This window comes from Scyliorhinus canicula, chromosome 20, assembly GCF_902713615.1.
Source record: "Scyliorhinus canicula chromosome 20, sScyCan1.1, whole genome shotgun sequence".
In the NCBI taxonomy this organism is placed as follows: Eukaryota; Metazoa; Chordata; class Chondrichthyes; order Carcharhiniformes; family Scyliorhinidae; genus Scyliorhinus; species Scyliorhinus canicula.
The window spans coordinates 97,556,949-97,579,881 of NC_052165.1; the positions used below are offsets into that span (position 1 = coordinate 97,556,949).

The 22,933-nt window shown below is 51.0% G+C and overlaps 1 protein-coding gene across 1 annotated transcript in view; it reads right to left on the reverse strand.

The window, feature by feature from the left end:
• Nucleotides 1–925: 925 nt before the first annotated feature.
• The window catches only part of LOC119954829 (integrin alpha-X-like), a 52,356-nt gene continuing 30,348 nt past the window's right edge, over nucleotides 926–22,933 (reverse strand). The window contains exons 5-7 of the mRNA XM_038780372.1: nucleotides 17,414–17,528; nucleotides 14,482–14,612; nucleotides 926–1,075 (exon numbers count right to left, since the gene is read on the reverse strand). Of these exons, the coding sequence (XP_038636300.1) occupies nucleotides 926–1,075; nucleotides 14,482–14,612; nucleotides 17,414–17,528 (396 nt within the window). The remainder of the gene's footprint in view (nucleotides 1,076–14,481; nucleotides 14,613–17,413; nucleotides 17,529–22,933) is intronic.

Sequence of the window (22,933 nt, forward strand, 5' to 3'; positions counted from 1 at the left end):
TCACATACACACACACTCATAGAGTTACATGCACACACTCACAGTTTCACACACTTACTCACACTCACGCGCATATTCTCAAGCACACTAAGACACATGCTTACATATGCACACACTCTCTCACACACACAGTCACACTCACAAACACACTCGTGCTCACACACACTTGCATGCACACTCGCACACTCGCTCTCACATTCACACACACTCACAAACCGTACTCACACTTCTATTCTCACGCACGCTAAGATACACAAACTCAGGCACACACTTTCACATGTGCACACTCGCTGGCATACACACACACACACACACAAACACTGTTACACACAATCACATACACGCTGTGGTGGTATGATTAGCATAGCTGCCTGCCATTGGTGCAGAACACCGGCTTACCATTGGCCCTGGTCGGTCATGTGCCTCTCGACCGGTTGGTTGAGACCAGTCATGTGACGGCTCCCCGATTGGTCGAGAGGCTGAGTTAACCCCGCCTCAGGCGGGGTATAAATACCAGTACTCCCGGCAGCCGTCCTTATACTGTAATCGACCGCAGTGCTAACATCTAGCAGATTAAAGCCATACTTTTGTCCATCATACGCACTCTCTCTCACACACACACACACAGAATCACACACATGCCTGACATCGGTATCTCAGGCTGCTGCTGTGTTCATCAATGTCACCACACAGTCAACCATCTCCTCACCTGTGCCAACTCCCAACCCCTGCCCAAACCCGCCACCACCCTGCCCCCTGCCCTGCTCCCCCAGGGCCCCAGACAGTGTAGGAGAGACCCAGCAGCTCCGTTTTGGGCCTAGTCCTGAGTTAGGCCGCATCTCAGACCCAGTTTGGGAGTTAGGCCTGGAATCCTTTCACAGGTTAACCTGCAGGTTTTCTGAGAAATGGTCATTTTCCTCGATACTCACACTACGTATTTCATCCCTGTCGGAGTCCGTGTACCACTTCGAATTTGCTGTATATTATCGACAAGATATTCTTTATTCGAAGCCTGGTTGTACCGTGTGAAGGTGAACTCTGTCTGTGGGTGGTTGCTAAATTGAGCCAAAGCGATCTGTGCAGGAAAAAAACATTTGTTAAACCGAAGCACCCGCGTCCACCATCCTGACTGGGAAATATATCGGCCGTTCCTTCACTGTCGCTGGGTCAAACTCCCTCCCTAACAGCACTGTGGGTGGACCTACACCACACGGGACTGCAGCGGCTCACCCACCACCTCCTCAAGGGGCAATTAGGGATGGGCAATGGATACCGGGCTGAGCCAGTAATGCCCACATCCCGGGAATGATGAATAAAATCCATTGGGGGAGGCAAATGCGGTGTCACTGTGGTGATATGCATCACTGTAGACACACAAGGGGTTAATGTAAGTACACGTAGACCAGCTAGACACTAGAGGGAGCACCAGAGACATGACACACAGACACTCAACCAATAGGTCAGTAAGATAGGACACGACCAATGGGCATTCACGATACACACAGAGGTGACACTACCACAGGGGGGCATTACACCAACCCATATATAAAGGACACAGGACACATGATCTTCCTCTTTCCAGTGGAGACACTCAGTGAGTACAGACACAGGGTTGATTCAACATCACACCCACCACCTGGATTGTAGCAGACTGGTTCGTCAGCCTGAGTAGCTATAGAAGGATTAACAGTAGAGGCGAATCCGAGTAATAGAAGTGGAAATAGTTTAATAAATGTGTTGAAGTTATCTCCACGTCTGAACCTTCCTTTGTCAGAGTGAACATCAAGGAAGCTGCTTATGCTACGCCAAGAGCAGAACAAAACATCGCCCCTTTCGACCACAAGACGTAGGAACAGAAGTAGGCCATTCAGCCCATCGAGTCTGCACCACCATTCAATGAGACCATGGCTCATCTGATTTGATAATCATCATCCCTCACTTCCCTACCTCATCCCATAACCCTTGATCCCATTTCCGATGAAAAATCTGTCTCTCTCAGCCAGGAACATACTTAACGACCCGGCCTCTACAGCGCTCTGCGGTGTCGAATTCCACAGGTTCACTCCCCTCTGAGAGAAGAAATTCCTCCTCATCTCTGTCTCACATGGGTGACCCCCCCCCCCCCCCCCCCCCCCCCCCCCAATATCTCTGAGATTCTGCCCTCTGGTCCTGGACTCTCCAATAAGAAGAAACAACCACTGCGCATCGACCCTGTCAAATCCCCTGAGAATCCGATCTGTCTCAATTAGCTCGCCTCTCATTCTCCTAAACCCCGATGACTACAGGCCCAACCTGCTCAACCTCGCCTCATCAGAAAATCTCCCCATACCTGGGATCAACTGAGTGAACCTTCTCTGGACTGCCTCCAATGCCGGCATCTTCTCTGAGATAAGGGGACCAGAACTGTTCACGGTATTCCAGGTCTGGTCTAACCAGTGGCTGGTATGGTTTTAGAAGGACTTCCCTATTTTTCTACTCCATTCACCTTGAAATAAAGACTCACATTCCATTTGCCTTTCCAATTACCTGAACCTGCAAACTAGCTTTTTGTGTTAAATGCACAAGGACCCCCAGATCCCTCTGTGCTGCCGCTTTCTGCAATCTCTCTCCATTTAATTAATACTCAATCCCCTTTATCCTTCCTCCCAAAGTGCATAACTTCACATTTTCTGTCACTAAACTCCATCTACCAGGTTTTTGCCTTCTCACCTAATCTGTTTCTAACCCTCTGTAGACTCTTTATCTCATCCTCATCACTTGCCTTCCTACCTAATAATAATCTTCATTGTCACAGGTCGGCTGACATTAACACTGCAGTGAAGTTACTGTGAAAAGCCCCTAGTCGCCATATTCCGGCGCCTGTTCGGGTACACGGAGGGAGAATTCAGAATGTCCAATTCACCTAACCTGCACAACTTTTCTGGGACTTGTGGGAGGAAACCGGAGCACCCGGAGGAAACCCACGCAGACTCGGGGAGAACGTGCAGACTCCGCACAGACAGTGACCCAAACCGGGAATCGAACCCGGGACCCTGGTGCTGTGAAGCCATAGTGCTAACCACTGTGCTACCGTGCTGCCCAGGAAAACCTACCCTCTCTGAGGATTGAACTCAGGACCTTCAGATTATGAGACTGACGCGCTGGCTCCTGAGATAGTAAGGCTTCTATTTTTGCATCATCCACAAACTTGGCAACTTCCCTCGTCCCAAGTCGTTAATATGTATCATGAATAATCGTGGCCACAGTATGGATCCCTGCGGCATTCCACAAGTTACAGTTTGCCATCCTGAAAATGTCCCTCTCATCCTAACTCTCTGTCTTTCTATAAGCTAGTCAATCCTCGATCCATGCTAAAATATTACCCCCAACATCAGCTTAATAAGTAGATTGTTTGTGTGCTGCCTGATCAAAGGCTTTTTCGAAATCCAAATATATTACATCTACTGGTCTCCCTTTATCTACCCTGCTTGTTACCACCTCAAAGAATTCTAATAAATTTGTCAGGCCTGATTTGCCCTTCATGAAGCCATGCTGACTCTGCTTGATTATATTCCGCATTTCTAAATGTTCTACAATTACATCCTTTACAATGGCCTCCAACATTTTCGCAAATGTCACATGTTCAGCTAACTGGCCGATGGTTACCTGTTTTTTTTCTTGTCTCCATCCCTCTTTCAATAAAGGTGTTACATCGGTGGTTTTCCAATCCTCTGGGACATTTCCAGAATTTGAGGATTCTTGGAAGGTGACTACCAGTGCATCCACCATCTCTGTAACTAATTCCTTTAATGTCCTGGGATGCGGCCGATCAGGTCCAGAGGACTAATCGGCCTTTAGCCCCGTTAGTTTTCCTAGTGCTTTTTCCAGGATGATTGTTGTTGGATTTATTTCCACATCCCTGTTTGCCCCTTTATTTTTGGAATGTTAATAGTGTTGTCCACCGTGAAGACTGATATGGGGCAGGATTCTCGCCCCCGCCGTCCTCCGAATTCTCCGCCCCCCCCCCCCCAAGAATTGGCCCCAGCGTGAATCGTGCCGCCCGCCTCGGAGAATGGCGTGGACCGGCGCGACCCAATGGGCCCCGGGGCTGCCCGAATTCTCCGGCCCGCAATAGGCCGAAGCCCTGCCCGTTTTTTGCCGGACACGCCAGCGTAAATTGGAGTTAGTCCCTTACCGGCGGGACCTGGCTGCGCGGGCAGCCTCCCGGGTTCTTGGGGAGGTGTGTGGGGGGGGGGGGGATCTGGCCCCGGGAGGTGCCCCCACGGTGGCCTGGCCCGCGATCGGGGGCCCACCGATCCGCCGGCGGGCCTGTGCCGCGGGGGAACTCTATTGTTCCATACCGGCGGCTGCAGCAGTCCGCCATTGCTGGTGTGGAAACGAAGCGCTCTGCGCATGCGCGGGGATGACGCCAGCACACGCTGGCGCTCCCGCGCACGCGTCAACTCGCGCCGACCAGCGGAGGCCCTTCGGCGGCGGTTGCCGTGGGGCCAAGCCCCTTTCAAGCCGGCCGGCGGGGAGCACACCACTCCGGGGCAAGCCCCTGAATGTGCCTCTTTCACATTACCAAATCCAAAATAGCTTGACCCCTGGTTGGCTCCACAACGTCTTGTCCCAGGAAATTATCCTGAATACACTCGTGGCTACCTCTCCCAATTTGATTTTCCAATCTACATGAAGATTAAATTAACCCATTATAAAAGGACTGTCTTTTTTACATGCCCGCAGGGAGTGGGGGGGGGGGGGGGGGGAATGGGACCATCACTGGGTGGAGCCAAGTTGGGTAGAGAGACGTTTTTGAAAAGCTTTAAGGAGGCAATTTTTTACAGAAAACTTTGGAGACAGGAGTTGAATTCTGATCTGCCTGACACTGAGCCCACAGTTAGCTGGACTGAGAGCTGTAGGTTTCTTTTCATGTTGAATGGGAAATTGAGTAGTAATGCTCAAGGGGTAATTGTAACCTATCCTTTATGGGTTTGAAGTGCAAAAGTTTAATATTGTATGCACAATAAAGTTTTGTTTTAACAATAAACAAACTCTGTTGCTTCAAACAATCACTCCTGGAGTGAATCATTCTTTCCGCACACCATGATACCCAACCACAGATGGAGAAAGGACAGTGTATCTAACACCCTGTGACACTGTCACAGAGGGGGAAAGGACAGTGTATCTAACACATTGTGACACCCGGTCCCAGAGGGGGAAAGGACAGTGTATCTAACACACTGACACTGTCCCAGAGGGGGAAAGGACAGTGTATCTAACACACTGTGACACTGGCCCAGAGGGGGAAAGGACAGTGTATCTAACACACTGTGACACAGTGCCAGAGGGGGAAAGGACAGTGTATCTAACACACTGTGACACTGTCCCAGAGGGGGAAAGGACAGTGTATCTAACACACTGTGACACAGTGCCAGAGGGGGAAAGGACAGTGTATCTAACACACTGTGACACTGTCACAGAGGGGGTAAGGACAGTGTATCTAACACACTGTGACACTGTCCCAGAGGGGGAAAGGACAGTGTATCTAACACACTGTGACACCCCGTCCCAGAGGGGGAAAGGACAGTGTATCTAACACACTGTGACACTGTCCCAGAGGGGGAAAGGACAGTGTATCTAACACACTGTGACACTGTCCCAGAGGGGGAAAGGACAGTGTATCTAACACACTGTGACACCCGGGTCCCAGAGGGGGAAAGGACAGTGTATCTAACACACTGTGACACTGTCCCAGAGGAGGAAAGGACAGTGTATCTAACACACTGTGACACTGTCCCAAGGGGGAAAGGACAGTGTATCTAACACACTGTGACACCCGGTCCCAGAGGGGGAAAGGACAGTGTATCTGACACACTGTGACACCCGGTCCCAGAGGGGGAAAGGACAGTGTATCTAACACACTGTGACACTGTCCCAGAGGGGGAAAGGACATTGTATCTAACACACTGTGACACCCGGGTCCCAGAGGGGGAAAGGACAGTGTATCTAACACACTGTGACACTGTCCCAGAGGGGGAAAGGGCAGTGTATCTAACACACTGTAACACTGTCCCAGAGGGGGAAAGGACAGTGTATCTAACACACTGTGACACTGTCCCAGAGGGGGAAAGGACAGTGTATCTAACACACTGTGACACTGTCCCAGAGGGGGAAAGGACAGTGTATCTAACACACTGTGACACCCGGTCCCAGAGGGGGAAAGGACAGTGTATCTAAAACACTGTGACACTGTCCCAGAGGGGGAAAGGACAGTGTATCTAACACACTGTGACACTGTCCCAGAGGGGGAAAGGACAGTGTATCTAACACACTGTGACACTGTCCCAGAGGGGGAAAGGACAGTGTATCTAACACACTGTGACACTGTCCCAGAGGGGGAAAGGACAGTGTATCTAACACACTGTGACACTCTCCCAGAGGGGGAAAGGACAGTGTATCTAACACACTGTGACACTGTCCCAGAGGGGGAAAGGACAGTGTATCTAACACACTGTGACACCCGGTCCCAGAGGGGGAAAGGACAGTGTATCTAACACACTGTGACACTGTCCCAGAGGTGGAAAGGACAGTGTATCTAACACACTGTGACACCCGGTCCCAGTGGGGGAAAGGACAGTGTATCTAACACACTGTGACACCCAGTCCCAGAGGGGGAAAGGACAGTGTATCTAAAACACTGTGACACTGTCCCAGAGGGGGAAAGGACAGTGTATCTAACACACTGTGACACTGTCCCAGAGGGGGAAAGGACAGTGTATCTAAACACTGTGACACTGTCCCAGAGGGGGAAAGGACAGTGTATCTAACACTGTGACACTGTCCCAGAGGGGGAAAGGACAGTGTATCTAAAACACTGTGACACTGTCCCAGAGGGGGAAAGGACAGTGTATCTAACACACTGTGACACTGTCCCAGAGGGAGAAAGGACAGTGTATCTAAAACACTGTGACACTGTCCCAGAGGGGGAAAGGACAGTGTATGTAACACACTGTGACACTGTCCCAGAGGGGGAAAGGACAGTGTATCTAACACACTGTGACACTGTCCCAGAGGGGGAAAGGACAGTGTATCTAACACACTGTGACACCCGGTCCCAGAGGGGGAAAGGACAGTGTATCTAACACACAGTGACACCCGGTCCCAGAGGGGGAAAGGACAGTGTATCTAACACACTGTGACACTGTCCCAGAGGGGGAAAGGACAGTGTATCGAACACACTGTGACACCCGGTCCCAGAGGGGGAAAGGACAGTGTATCTAACACACTGTGACACTGTCCCAGAGAGGGAAAGGACAGTGTATCTAACACACTGTGACACTGTCCCAGAGGGGGAAAGGACAGTGTATCTAACACACTGTGACACTGTCCCAGAGGGGGAAAGGACAGTGTATCTAACACACTGTGACACCTGGTCCCAGAGGGGGAAAGGACAGTGTATCTAACACACTGTGACACTGTCCCAGAGGGGGAAAGGACAGTGTATCTAACACACTGTGACACTGTCCCAGAGGGGAAAGGACAGTGTATCTAACACACTGTGACACTGTCCCAGAGGGGGAAAGGACAGTGTATCTAACACACTGTGACACTGTCCCAGAGGGGGAAAGGACAGTGTATCTAACACACTGTGACACTGTCCCAGAGGGGGAAAGGACAGTGTATCTAACACACTGTGACACCCCGTCCCAGAGGGGGAAAGGACAGTATATCTAACACACTGTGACACTGTCACAGAGGGGAAAAGGACAGTGTATCTAACACACTGTGACACCCCGTCCCAGAGGGGGAAAGGACAGTGTATCTAACACACTGTGACACTGTCCCAGAGGGGGAAAGGACAGTGTATCTAACACACTGTGACACCCCGTCCCAGAGGGGGAAAGGACAGTGTATCTAACACACTGTGACACTGTCCCAGAGGGGGAAAGGACAGTGTATCTAACACACTGTGACACTGTCCCAGAGGGGGAAAGGACAGTGTATCTAACAGACTGTGACACTGTCCCAGAGGGGAAAGGACAGTGTATCTAACACACTGTGACACTGTCCCAGAGGGGGAAAGGACAGTGTATCTAACACACTGTGACACTGTCCCAGAGGGGGAAAGGACAGTGTATCTAACACACTGTGACACAGTGCCAGAGGGGGAAAGGACAGTGTATCTAACACACTGTGACACTGTCACAGAGGGGGTAAGGACAGTGTATCTAACACACTGTGACACTGTCCCAGAGGGGGAAAGGACAGTGTATCTAACACACTGTGACACTGTCCCAGAGGGGGAAAGGACAGTGTATCTAACACACTGTGACACAGTGCCAGAGGGGGAAAGGACAGTGTATCTAACACACTGTGACACTGTCACAGAGGGGGTAAGGACAGTGTATCTAACACACTGTGACACAGTGCCAGAGGGGGAAAGGACAGTGTATCTAACACACTGTGACACTGTCACAGAGGGGGTAAGGACAGTGTATCTAACACACTGTGACACTGTCCCAGAGATGGAAAGGACAGTGTATCTAACACACTGTGACACCCCGTCCCAGAGGGGGAAAGGACAGTGTATCTAACACACTGTGACACTGTCCCAGAGGGGGAAAGGACAGTGTATCTAACACACTGTGACACTGTACCAGAGGGGGAAAGGACAGTGTATCTAACACACTGTGACACTGTCCCAGAGGAGGAAAGGACAGTGTATCTAACACACTGTGACACTGTCCCAAGTGGGAAAGGACAGTGTATCTAACACACTGTGACACCCGGTCCCAGAGGGGGAAAGGACAGTGTATCTGACACACTGTGACACCCGGTCCCAGAGGGGGAAAGGACAGTGTATCTAACACACTGTGACACTGTCCCAGAGGGGGAAAGGACATTGTATCTAACACACTGTGACACCCGGTCCCAGAGGGGGAAAGGACAGTGTATCTAAAACACTGTGACACTGTCCCAGAGGGGGAAAGGACAGTGTATCTAACACACTGTGACACTGTCCCAGAGGGGGAAAGGACAGTGTATCTAACACACTGTGACACTGTCCCAGAGGGGGAAAGGACAGTGTATCTAACACACTGTGACACTGTCCCAGAGGGGGAAAGGACAGTGTATCTAACACACTGTGACACCCGGTCCCAGAGGGGGAAAGGACAGTGTATCTAAAACACTGTGACACTGTCCCAGAGGGGGAAAGGACAGTGTATCTAACACACTGTGACACTGTCCCAGAGGGGGAAAGGACAGTGTATCTAACACACTGTGATACCCAACCCCAGATGGAGAAAGGACAGCGTATCTAACACACTGTGACACTGTCCCAGAGGGGGAAAGGACAGTGTATCTAACACACTGTGACACCCGTTCCCAGAGGGGGAAAGGACAGTGTATCTAACACACTGTGACACCCGTTCCCAGAGGGGGAAAGGACAGTGTATCTAAAACACTGTGACACTGTCCCAGAGGGGGAAACATAGAACATAGAACATAGAACGATACAGCGCAGTACAGGCCCTTCGGCCCTCGATGTTGCACCGACATGGAAAAAATCTAAAGGCCATCTAACCTACACTATGCCCTTACCATCCATATGCTTATCCAATAAACTTTTAAATGCCCCCAATGTTGGCGAGTTCACTACTGTTGCAGGTAGGGCATTCCACGGCCTCACCACTCTTTGCGTAAAAAACCCACCTCTGACCTCTGTCCTATATCTATTACCCCTCAATTTAAGGCTATGTCCCCTCGTGCTAGCCACCTCCATCCGCGGGAGAAGGCTCTCGCTGTCTACCCTATCTAACCCTCTGATCATTTTGTATGCCTCTATTAAGTCACCTCTTAACCTTCTTCTCTCTAACGAAAACAACCTCAAGTCCATCAGCCTTTCCTCATAAGATTTTCCCTCCATACCAGGCAACATCCTGGTAAATCTCCTCTGCACCCGTTCCAAAGCTTCCACGTCCTTCCTATAATGAGGCGACCAGAACTGTACGCAATACTCCAAATGCGGCCGTACTAGAGTTTTGTACAACTGCAACATGACCTCATGGCTCCGGAACTCAATCCCTCTACCAATAAAGGCCAACACACCATAGGCCTTCTTCACAACCCTATCAACCTGGGTGGCAACTTTCAGGGATCTATGTACATGGACACCGAGATCCCTCTGCTCATCCACACTACCAAGAATTTTACCATTAGCCAAATATTCCACATTTCTGTTATTCTTTCCAAAGTGAATCACCTCACACTTCTCCACATTAAACTCCATTTGCCACCTCTCAGCCCAGCTCTGCAGCTTATCTATGTCCCTCTGTAACCTGCAACATCCTTCCGCACTGTCTACAACTCCACCGACTTTAGTGTCATCAGCAAATTTACTCACCCATCCTTCTGCGCCCTCCTCTAGGTCATTTATAAAAATGACAAACAGCAACGGCCCCAAAACAGATCCTTGTGGTACACCACTCGTAACTGAACTCCATTCTGAACATTTCCCATCAACTACCACTCTCTGTCTTCTTTCAACTAGCCAATTTCTGATCCACATCTCTAAATCACCCTCAATCCCCAGCCTCTGTATTTTCTGCAATAGCCGACCGTGGGGAACCTTATCAAACACTTCACTGAAATCCAATACACCACATCAACTGCTCTACCCTCGTCAACCTGTTCAGTCACCTTCTCAAAGAACTCGATAAGGTTTGTGAGGCATGACCTACCCTTCACAAAACCATGCTGACTGTCCCTAATCATATTATTCCTATCTAGGTGATTATAACTCGTATCTTTTATAATCCTCTCCAAGACTTTACCCACCACAGACGTTAGGCTCACCGGCCTATAGTTACCGGGGTTATCTCTACTCCCCTTCTTGAACAAAGGGACCACATTTGCTATCCTCCAGTCCTCTGGCACTATTCCTGTAGCCAACGATGACCTAAAAATCAAAGCCAAAGGCTCAGCAATCTCTTCCCTGGCTTCCCAGAGAATCCTAGGATAAATCCCATCCGGCCCCGGGGACTTATCTATTTTCACCTTGTCCAGAATTGCCAACACTTCTTCCAGTGTATCTAACACACTGTGACACTGTCCCAGAGGGGGAAAGGACAGTGTATCTAACACACTGTGACACTGTCCCAGAGGGGGAAAGGACAGTGTATCTAACACACTGTGACACTGTCCCAGAGGGGGAAAGGACAGTGTATCTAACACACTGTAACACCCGGTCCCAGAGGGGGAAAGGACAGTGTATCTAACACACTGTGACACTGTCCCAGAGGGGGAAAGGACAGTGTATCTAACACACTGTGACACCCGGTCCCAGTGGGGGAAAGGACAGTGTATCTAACACACTGTGACACCCAGTCCCAGAGGGGGAAAGGACAGTGTATCTAAAACACTGTGACACTGTCCCAGAGGGGGAAAGGACAGTGTATCTAACACACTGTGACACTGTCCCAGAGGGGGAAAGGACAGTGTATCTAACACACTGTGACACTGTCCCAGAGGGGGAAAGGACAGTGTATCTAACACACTGTGACACTGTCCCAGAGGGGGAAAGGACAGTGTATCTAACACACTGTGACACTGTCCCAGAGGGGGAAAGGACAGTGTATCTAACACACTGTGACACTGTCCCAGAGGGGAGAAAGGACAGTGTATCTAACACACTGTGACACTGTCCCAGAGGGGGAAAGGACAGTGTATCTAACACACTGTGATACTGTCCCAGAGGGGGAAAGGACAGTGTATCTAACACACTGTGATACTGTCCCAGAGGGGGAAAGGACAGTGTATCTAACACACTGTGACACTGTCCCAGAGGGGGAAAGGACAGTGTATCTAACACACTGTGACACTGTCCCAGAGGGGGAAAGGACAGTGTATCTAACACACTGTGACACTGTCCCAGAGGGGGAAAGGACAGTGTATCTAACACACTGTGACACCCGGTCCCAGAGGGGGAAAGGACAGTGTATCTAACACACTGTGACACTCTCCCAGAGGGGGAAAGGACAGTGTATCTAACACACTGTGACACTGTCCCAGAGGGGGAAAGGACAGTGTATCTAACACACTGTGACACCCGGTCCCAGAGGGGGAAAGGACAGTGTATCTAACACACTGTGACACTGTCCCAGAGAGGGAAAGGACAGTGTATCTAACACACTGTGACACCTGGTCCCAGAGGGGGAAAGGACAGTGTATCTAACACACTGTGACACTGTCCCAGAGGGGGAAAGGACAGTGTATCTAACACACTGTGACACTGTCCCAGAGGGGGAAAGGACAGTGTATCTAACACACTGTGACACTGTCCCAGAGGGGGAAAGGACAGTGTATCTAACACACTGTGACACCTGGTCCCAGAGGGGGAAAGGACAGTGTATCTAACACACTGTGACACTGTCCCAGAGGGGGAAAGGACAGTGTATCTAACACACTGTGACACTGTCCCAGAGGGGGAAAGGACAGTGTATCTAACACACTGTGACACTGTCCCAGAGGGGGAAAGGACAGTGTATCTAACACACTGTGACACTGTCCCAGAGGGGGAAAGGACAGTGTATCTAACACACTGTGACACCCCGTCCCAGAGGGGGAAAGGACAGTATATCTAACACACTGTGACACTGTCCCAGAGGGGGAAAGGACAGTGTATCTAACACACTGTGACACCCCGTCCCAGAGGGGGAAAGGACAGTGTATCTAAAACACTGTGACACTGTCCCAGAGGGGGAAAGGACAGTGTATCTAACACACTGTGACACTGTCCCAGAGGGGGAAAGGACAGTGTATCTAACAGACTGTGACACTGTCCCAGAGGGGGAAAGGACAGTGTATCTAACACACTGTGACACTGTCCCAGAGGGGGAAAGGACAGTGTAACTAACACACTGTGACACTGTCCCAGAGGGGGAAAGGACAGTGTATCTAACACACTGTGACACCCCGTCCCAGAGGGGGAAAGGACAGTGTATCTAACACACTGTGACACCCAGTCCCAGAGGGGGAAAGGACAGTGTATGTAACACACTGTGACACTGTCCCAGAGGGGGAAAGGACAGTGTATCTAACACACTGTGACACTGTCCCAGAGGGGGAAAGGACAGTGTATCTAACACACTGTGACACCCCGTCCCAGAGGGGGAAAGGACAGTGTATCTAACACACTGTGACACTGTCCCAGAGGGGGAAAGGACAGTGTATCTAACACACTGTGACACTGTCCCAGAGGGGGAAAGGACAGTGTATCTAACACACTGTGACACTGTCCCAGAGGGGGAAAGGACAGTGTATCTAACACACTGTGACACCCGGTCCCAGAGGGGGAAAGGACAGTGTATCTAACACACTGTGACACTGTCCCAGAGGGGGAAAGGACAGTGTATCTAACACACTGTGACACTGTCCCAGAGGGGGAAAGGACAGTGTATCTAACACACTGTGACACTGTCCCAGAGGGGGAAAGGACAGTGTATCTAACACACTGTGACACCCAGTCCCAGAGAGGGAAAGGACAGTGTATCTAACACACTGTGACACTGTCCCAGAGGGGGAAAGGACAGTGTATCTAACACACTGTGACACCCAGTCCCAGAGGGGGAAAGGACAGTGTATCTAACACACTGTGACACCCAGTCCCAGAGGGGGAAAGGACAGTGTATCTAACACACTGTAACACCCGGTCCCAGAGGGGGAAAGGACAGTGTATCTAACACACTGTGACACTGTCCCAGAGGGGGAAAGGACAGTGTATCTAACACACTGTGACACTGTCCCAGAGGGGGAAAGGACAGTGTATCTAACACACTGTGACACTGTCCCAGAGGGGGAAAGGACAGTGTATCTAACACACTGTGACACTGTCCCAGAGGTGTGAAGGCCAGTGTACCTTACAAATAAACTAAGATATTGGCATTTCAATCCAGTGTCCGAGCCATTGTTGGGTGTCTGGTCTGGAATTGTAATACCCTGAACCTCATGTTGCAGAATTATTCATTTATTTTTGTTATCCCCTCTGTAGAACCAGCACCTTCCCCCATATTTAGCTTAAAGCACCTTCTACATTCCTGGTTATGTAGTTGGCAGGAATGCTGGTCCTAAAGCAGTTCAGGTGTTGGCTGTCCCAACAGTACCGGCTCCACTTTCCCCAGTACTGCTGCAAATCTTTCAGCCACATATTAATCTCTAATTTGATGTACCCAACACCAATTTGGTCGCATCTCCAGCAATTATCCAGAGATCATAACATTGATTCCGCTGTTTAATTTAATGCCTGACCCCCCTCAACGTCTCTTTGCGAGCAACCCCGTTCCTCGTTCAAAGGGATTTGAGCAAGGAATGGTCCACGTGAAAATGAACTGGAGAATTCGTACAGAGAGTTCTTCACCGGGAGATAGTTCCAGCGCAGGCGTGAGAAGCGGGTGAATTGCCTCCCATGGTCCACGTGAAGGGGGCAGGGCTGCTGGCTACCTGTGTATCCTTGTTCCTGAATTTCTGCATGATCGCTTTGATGAACTGTTTCATCCTCGTAAAATCTCCTCCAGACACACTGCCAGAGCCGTCGATCAGGAAAGCGATGTCTATCAGCACCCTGGGACATTCTGAGAGGAAGAGAATGAAGAGGAATCGAGTTCACGATGCTGAGGCAGAGATCGGGAAGAGTCACATCTCTCACAGATACAGTCGCTCGGGAGTTTGGAGTGTCAAAGATGTTGCTTAGGGGCTGGTTTAGAACAGTGGGCTCAACAGCTGGCTTGTAATGACGGCAGCGCAGGTTCCATTCCCGCACCAGCCTCCCCGAACAGGCGCCGGAATGTGGCGACTAGGGGCTTTGCACAGTAACTTCATTGAGGCCGACTTGTGACAATAAGCGATTATTATTAAGGCGGAGATGAAACCAAATCTCTGATCAGGACAAATGAAAGAGTTCCAAATTTGAAACTAACACAGTGATTTGCACCGCATGGGGAAAGGGCTGTCGATTGGCTGTCGGGCTGCCTCTCATTGGTCGAGGCTGCAAGGGGCAACAACTTGCTCTCAGAGCTCCCGGGTAATAGAAACTGGTGTGATAAATATAGGAATTTCCGATATATTGCATTACAGGGTGTAGTATGGGTTATTATAGGTATTTGGTGTAGTACGGGTTAAAAGACTGGGTGAGAGTGCGCTTGACTGCCGCAGTCATGTTTTTAAAGAATCCTAGTTTGAAAGATTGGGAGCCGGGGTGCAAGTGAAGCAGTTTTTTCTTACTGCAGCTCAGTTAAAGATCTGCCTGTAGACAGATTAGCAGTTTCTTTCCAAGCAATTCAAAAGAATGTAATTAGAAGGTGAGGTGAAAGAAGCTGAGAAACAGCTTCTGAAGAAATACAGCCAGAGTTTCTGCATGGTTCTGACAGGAGTCAGGTCTTTTCTTTCAAACAGTCCTCCAAAGACATCTCTGAACAGCAGATCTTCCTGAGTGCTAACTGTATTTAACAGTGGATTGAGAACTGAGATTGTTGTTTTTTGTTTGAGTGGGAATATGTATAGCAGCGAAGGGTATTAATAATAATAATCACTTATTGTCACAAGTAGGCTTCAATTAAGTTACTGTGCAAAGCCCCGAGTCGCCACATTCCGGCGCCTGTTCGGGGAGGCCGGTACGGGAATTGAACCCGCGCTGCTGCCTTGTTCTGCATTACAAGCCAGCTGTTTAGCCCACTGTGCTAAACCAGCCCCTGGTATTAGCACAGGGTATTGTATTCACAGTATTGATCAGCATTGTTTAAGGGGTAATTGTAAGTTATTTTCTGGTGAAATGTTACGGATATTTTATTACGGTGTTAGGAATAAAGTTTGGTTTGATATACTATATCCTTATTTCTTCAAGAAATCACTCGCGGAGTAAGATATCGTCCTCACAGTCTGACAACATTAAAATCAAATATTGGAGTCTCTATCCAGGCTCTGGTCTGGTATCGTAATACTCAGGACTTGATTTTGTTCATCTACATTTTCCAATTTGGTTCTGTTGTTGCTCCCAATACTGGGGCCCCAGCCGTTCACAATATACATTCATGATCTAGATGAGGGAACCAAATTTGCAGATGTCACAAGGCTGGGTGGGAGGGTGAGCTGTGGGGAGGACGCAGAGATCCTTCAGTGTGATTTGGACAAGTTGAGGGAGTGGGTAACATGAATGGCAGATACAGTATAATGTGGGTAAATGGGAGGTTATCCACTTTGGTAGAAAAAAGGGGAAGGTAGGGTATTATCTGGAAGGCTATAGATTGAGTGAGGGGAATGTGGAATAAGACCTGGGTATCCTTGTGCACCAGTCGCTGAAGGTAAGCATGCAGGGACAGCATGATGGGAAAGAAGGTAAATGGTATGTTGCCCTCACAGTGAGAGGATTGGAGTACAGGAGCAGAGATATGTTGCTGCAAATATACAGGGCCTTAGTGAGGCTACATTTGGAATATTGTGCGCAGTTCTGGTCTCCTTCTCTGAGGAAGGATGCTCTTGCTCTCGAGGGAGTGCAGCGAAGTCTTATCAGGCTGATTCCAGGGATGATTAGGGGACAGGAAGCAGCATTCTGTTCAATAACAGATGAGGAGAGATTGAGATGGTTAGGATTGTATTCGCTGGAGTTCAGGAGAATGAGTTGGGGAAATCTCATAGAAACCTAGAAAATTCTAACAGGATTGGACAGGGTAGATGCAGGAAGGATGTGCCCGATAATGGATGTGTACAGAACCAGGGGTCACAGTTTTTCTCAGGTTTTTCCCAGCATCCTTTGCTTCCATCAATTCTGCGCTCTCAGATGGAGATGCCGGGGGGTGGCGGAGCGTAGATGAGAAAGAGGGGGCTGGTTTAGCACAGGGCTAAATCGCTGGCTTTGAAAGCAGAGCAAGGCAGGCCAGCAGCACGGTTCAATTCCCGTATCAGACCCACCGGAACAGGCGCCGGAATGTGGCGACTAGGGGCTTTCCACAGTAACTTCATTTGAAGCCTACTTGTGACTATAAGCAGTTTTCCTTTCAAGAGAGGTGGAGGGGAACAAAAATAGATGGTCGGTAGGGAGTTGAATGGGGTAACGCAGGAAGTGATTCTCTGGCTTGCTAAGGGGTCAGCAGCTGGACAGTGGGGGGGGGGGGGCAGGTTGGCCATCTTCAAAGGGTCTCGGACGCTCCGCCATTGAGGCCGTTCAGGAACAGGGTCGAGTAATTTTCCGATCTCCCAGGAAATCGAGGGAGCTGAGTCGAGGCAGGTCAGCCAGCCAACATCGCACGAGGTGCGGAGAATGGCTCCACCCTGTAACCCATGGCGACCTCCTCGCATAATGTTCAAACTGGTCTCCATGTGGTCAGACTGGGGTGGGGGTGGGTTTGCAGGAAAGCCGATAACTAGGGATAAACATTACCTGGGAGTTTCGCTGGGATCCTCTCCCGTGAACTCAAGGATGTAGACATTACGTCACAGTAACCGCTGATGTAGGTGTTGGTGTAGCATTCGTACGAGAAACGAGGGACACAGGCCTGGAAGGAGAGAAGAGGGATTATAGCAGGAAGTACATTGACTGTGAATTACCTCTCTATCTAACCCCGTGCTGTACCAGTCCTGGGAGTGTTTGATGGGGATAGTGTAGAGGGAGCTTTACTCTGTATCTAACCCAATGCTGTACCTGTCCTGGGAGTGTTTGATGGGGACAGTGTAGAGGGAGCTTTACTCTGTATCTAACCCCGTTTTGTACCTGTCCTGGGAGTGTTTGATGGGGACAGTGTAGAGGGAGCTTTACTCTGTATCTAACCCCGTGCTGTGTGGAGTGTTTGATGGGGACAGTGTGGAGGGAGCTTTACCCTGTTTCTAACCCCGTGCTGTACCTGTCCTGGGAGTGTTTGATGGGGACAGTGTAGAGGGAGCTTTACTCTGTATCTAACCCAGTGCTGTACCTGTCCTGGGAGTGTTTGATGGGGACAGTGTACAGGGAGCTTTACTCTGTATCTAACCCCGTGCTGTACCTGTCCTGGGAGTGTTTGATGGGGATAGTGTAGAGGGAGCTTTATTCTGTATCTAACCCCGTGCTGTACCTGTCCTGGGAGTGTTTGATGGCGACAGTGTAGAGGGAGCTTTACTCTGTATCTAACCCGTGCTGTACCTGTCCTGGGAGTGTTTGATGGGGACAGTGTAGAGGGAGCTTTACTCTGTATCTAACCCCGTGCTGTACCTGTCCTGGGAGTGTTTGATGGGGACAGTGTAGAGGGAGCTTTACTCTGTATCTAACCCCGTGCTGTACCTGTCCTGGGAGGGTTTGATGGGGACAGTGTAGAGGGAGCTTTACTCTGTATCTAACCCCGTGCTGTACCTGTCCCTGGGAGGGTTTGATGGGGACAGTGTAGAGGGAGCTTTACTCTGTATCTAACCCCGTGCTGTACCTGCCCTGGGAGTGTTTGATGGGGACATTGTAGAGGGAGCTTTACTCTGTATCTAACCCCGTGCTGTACCTGCCCTGGGAGTGTTTGATGGGGACAGTGTAGAGGGAGCTTTACTCTGTATCTAACCCCGTGCTGTACCTGTCCTGGGAGTGTTTGATGGGGACAGTGTAGAGGGAGCTTTACCTCTGTATCTAACCCCGTGCTGTACCTGTCCTGGGAGTGTTTGATGGGGACAGTGTAGAGGGAGCTTTACTCTGTATCTAACTCTGTGCTGTACCTGTCCTGGGAGTGGTTAATGGGGACAGTGTAGAGGGAGCTTTACTCTGTATCTAACCCCGTGCTGTATCTGTCCTGTGAGTCTTTGATGGGGACAGTGTAGAGGGAGCTTTACTCTGTATCTAACCCCGTGCTGTACCTGTCCTGGGAGTGTTTGATGGGGATAGTGTAGAGGGAGCTTTACTCTGTATCTAACCCCGTGCTGTACCTGTCCTGGGAGTGTTTGAAGGGGAGAGTGTAGAGGGAGCTTTACTCTGTATCTAACCCCGCGCTGTACCTGTCCTGGGAGTGTTTGATGGGGAACAGTGTAGAGGGAGCTTTACTCTGTATCTAACCCCGTGCTGTACCTGTCCTGGGAGTGTTTGAAGGGGAGAGTGTAGAGGGAGCTTTACTCTGTATCTAACCCCGTGCTGTACCTGTCCTGGGATTGTTTGATGGGGACAGTGTAGAGGGAGCTTTACTCTGTATCTAACCCCGTGCTGTACCTGTCCTGGGAGGGTTTGATGGGGACAGTGTAGAGGGAGCTTTACTCTGTATCTAACCCCGTGCTGTACCTGCCCTGGGAGGGTTTGATGGGGACATTGTAGAGGGAGCTTTACTCTGTATCTAACCCCGTGCTGTACCTGCCCTGGGAGGGTTTGATGGGGACATTGTAGAGGGAGCTTTACTCTGTATCTAACCCCGTGCTGTACCTGCCCTGGGAGTGTTTGATGGGGACAGTGTAGAGGGAGCTTTACTCTGTATCTAACCCCGTGCTGTACCTGTCCTGGGAGTGTTTGATGGGGACAGTGTAGAGGGAGCTTTACCCTGTATCTAACCCCGTGCTGTACCTGTCCTGGGAGTGTTTGATGGGGACAGTGTAGAGGGAGCTTTACTCTGTATCTAACTCTGTGCTGTACCTGTCCTGGGAGCGTTTGATGGGGACAGCGTAGAGGGAGCTTTACTCTGTATCTAACCACGTGCTGTACCTGTCCTGGGAGTGTTTGATAGGAACAGTGTAGAGGGAGCTTTACTCTGTATCTAACCCCGTGCTGTACCTGTCCTGGGAGTGTTTGATGGGGACAGTATAGAGGGAGCTTTATTCTGTATCTAACTCTGTGCTGTACCTGTCCTGGGAGCGTTTGATGGGGACAGTGTAGAGGGAGCTTTACTCTGTATCTAACCCCATGCTGTACCTGTCCTGGGAGTGTTTGATGGGGGCAGTGTAGAGAGAGCTTTACTCTGTATCTAACCCCGTGCTGTACCGGTCCTGGGAGTGTTTGATGGGGACAGTGCAGAGGGAGCTTTACTCTGTATCGAACCACGTGCTGTACCTGTCCTGGGAGAGTTTGATGGGGACAGTGTAGAGGGAACTTTACTCTGTATCTAACTCCGTGCTGTACCTGTCCTGGGAGAGTTTGATGGGGACAGTGTAGAGGGAGCTTTAATCTGTACCTATCTCCGTGCTGTACCTGTCCTGGGAGTGTTTGACGGGGATAGTGTAGAGGGAGCTTTACTCTGTATCTAACCCCGTGCTGTAGGGAGTGTTTGATGGGGACAGTGCAGAGGGAGCTTTACCTTGTATCTAACCCCGTTTTGTACCTGTCCTGGGAGTGTTTGATGGGGACAGTGTAGAGGGAGCTTTACTCCGTATCTAACCCCTTGCTGTACCTGTCCAAGGAGTGTTTGATGGGGACAGTGTAGAGGGAGCTTTACTCTGTATCTAACCCGGTGCTGTACCTGTCCTGGGAGTGTTTGATGGCGACCGTGTAGAGGGAGCTTTACTCTGTATCTAACCTCGTGTTGTACCTGTCCTGGGAGTGTTTGATGGGGACAGTGCAGAGGGAGCTTTACTCTGTATCTAACCCCGTGCTGTACCTGTCCTGGGAGTGTTTGATGGGGACAGTGGAGAGGGAGCTTTACTCTGTATCTAACCCCCTGCTGTACCTGTCCTGGGAGTGTTTGATGGGGACAGTGTGGAGGGAGCTTTACTCTGTATCTAACCCCGTGCTGGTCCTGTCCTGGGAGTGTTTGATGGGGACAGTGTGGAGGGAGCTTTACTCTGTATCTAACCCCGTGCTGTACCTGTCCTGGGAGAGTTTGATGGGGACAATGTAGAGGGAGCTTTACTCTGTATCTAACCCCGTCCTGTACCTGTCCTCTGAATGTTTGATGGGGACAGTGCAGAGGGAGCTTTACTCTGTATCTAACCCCGTGCTGTACCTGTCCTGGTAGTGTTTGATGGGGACAGTGTGGAGGGAGCTTTACTCTGTATCTAACCCCGTGCTGTACCTGTCCTGGTAGTGTTTGATGGGGACAGTGTGGAGGGAGCTTTACTCTGTATCTAACCCCGTGCTGTACCTGTCCTGGTAGTGTTTGATGGGGACAGTGTAGAGGGAGCTTTACTCTGTATCTAACCCCGTGCTGTACCTGTCCTGGGAGTGTTTGATGGGGACAGTGTAGAGGGAGCTTTACTCTGTATCTAACCCCGTGCTGTACCTGTCCTGGGAGTGTTTGATGGGGACAGTGTGGAGGGAGCTTTACTCTGTATCTAACCCCACAGTTGTGCCGTGGGAACTGTGCAGTGAAAGTCTGTCCTCGACCCCAGATCTGTTGTGAAGCCGTTACTTTATAAAGTTAGTGGAAAGCCGGTTAATATTTAAGAGCCTCCGCTTATTAAACACTCAGGAATCTCAGAGTGTTGCAACGTTTCCTGAATGACCTCTTTGTTTTGACAGGGTGCGAGTCATTTTCACGCTATTTCAATTTTTAAAACCTGCTTCAGCTTTGAACCCTGATGAAATAGCTGACTTGATCCCCATAAACCTAGCCCACTGATTGGACGGTGAGCGCTGGGATACCCTCATGTCCCCGGTCCGATTGGTCGATGAGATTTCCCAGCAGGCAAACTCACGCAGGGAAATGAGTTGGCGGGAAATCTCTCCGAACAGCTGGCCTGGGTTACTGGGTCAGCGAGGCCGGAATGCGATCGGGTGGCCTGGGTTACTGGGTCAGCGAGGCCGGAATGCGATCGGGTGGCCTGGGTTACTGGGTCAGCGAGGCCGGAATGCGATCGGCTGGCCTGGGTTACTGGGTCAGCGAGGCCGGAATGCGATCGGGTGGCCTGGGTTTACTGGGTCAGCGAGGCCGGAATGCGATCGGGTGGCCTGGGTTACTGGGTCAGCGAGGCCGGAATGCGATCGGGTGGCCTGGGTTACTGGGTCAGCGAGGCCGGAATGCGATCGGGTGGCCTGGGTTACTGGGTCAGCGAGGCCGGAATGCGATCGGGTGGCCTGGGTTACTGGGTCAGCGAGGCCGGAATGCGATCGGGTGGCCTGGGTTACTGGGTCAGCGAGGCCGGAATGCGATCGGGTGGCCTGGGTTACTGGGTCAGCGAGGCCGGAATGCGATCGGGTGGCCTGGGTTACTGGGTCAGCGAGGCCGGAATCCGATCGGGTGGCCTGGGATACTGGGTCAGCGAGGCCGGAATGCGATCGGGTGGCCTGGGTTACTGGGTCAGCGAGGCCGGAATGCGATCAGGGTGGCCTGGGTTACTGGGTCAGCGAGGCCGGAATGCGATCGGGTGGCCTGGGTTACTGGGTCAGCGAGGCCGGAATGCGATCGGGTGGCCTGGGTTACTGGGTCAGCGAGGCCGGAATGCGATCGGGTGGCCTGGGTTACTGGGTCAGCGAGGCCGGAATGCGATCGGGTGGCCTGGGTTACTGGGTCAGCGAGGCCGGAATGCGATCGGGTGGCCTGGGTTACTGGGTCAGCGAGGCCGGAATGCGATCGGGTGGCCTGGGTTACTGGGTCAGCGAGGCCGGAATGCGATCGGGTGGCCTGGGTTACTGGGTCAGCGAGGCCGGAATGCGATCGGGTGGCCTGGGTTACTGGGTCAGCGAGGCCGGAATGCGATCGGGTGGCCTGGGTTACTGGGTCAGCGAGGCCGGAATGCGATCGGGTGGCCTGGGTTACTGGGTCAGCGAGGCCGGAATGCGATCGGGTGGCCTGGGTTACTGGGTCAGCGAGGCCGGAATGCGATCGGGTGGCCTGGGTTACTGGGTCAGCGAGGCCGGGAATGCGATCGGGTGGCCTGGGTTACTGGGTCAGCGAGGCCGGAATGCGATCGGCTGGCCTGGGTTACTGGGTCAGCGAGGCCGGAATGCGATCGGGTGGCCTGGGTTACTGGGTCAGCGAGGCCGGAATGCGATCGGGGTGGCCTGGGTTACTGGGTCAGCGAGGCGGAATGCGAT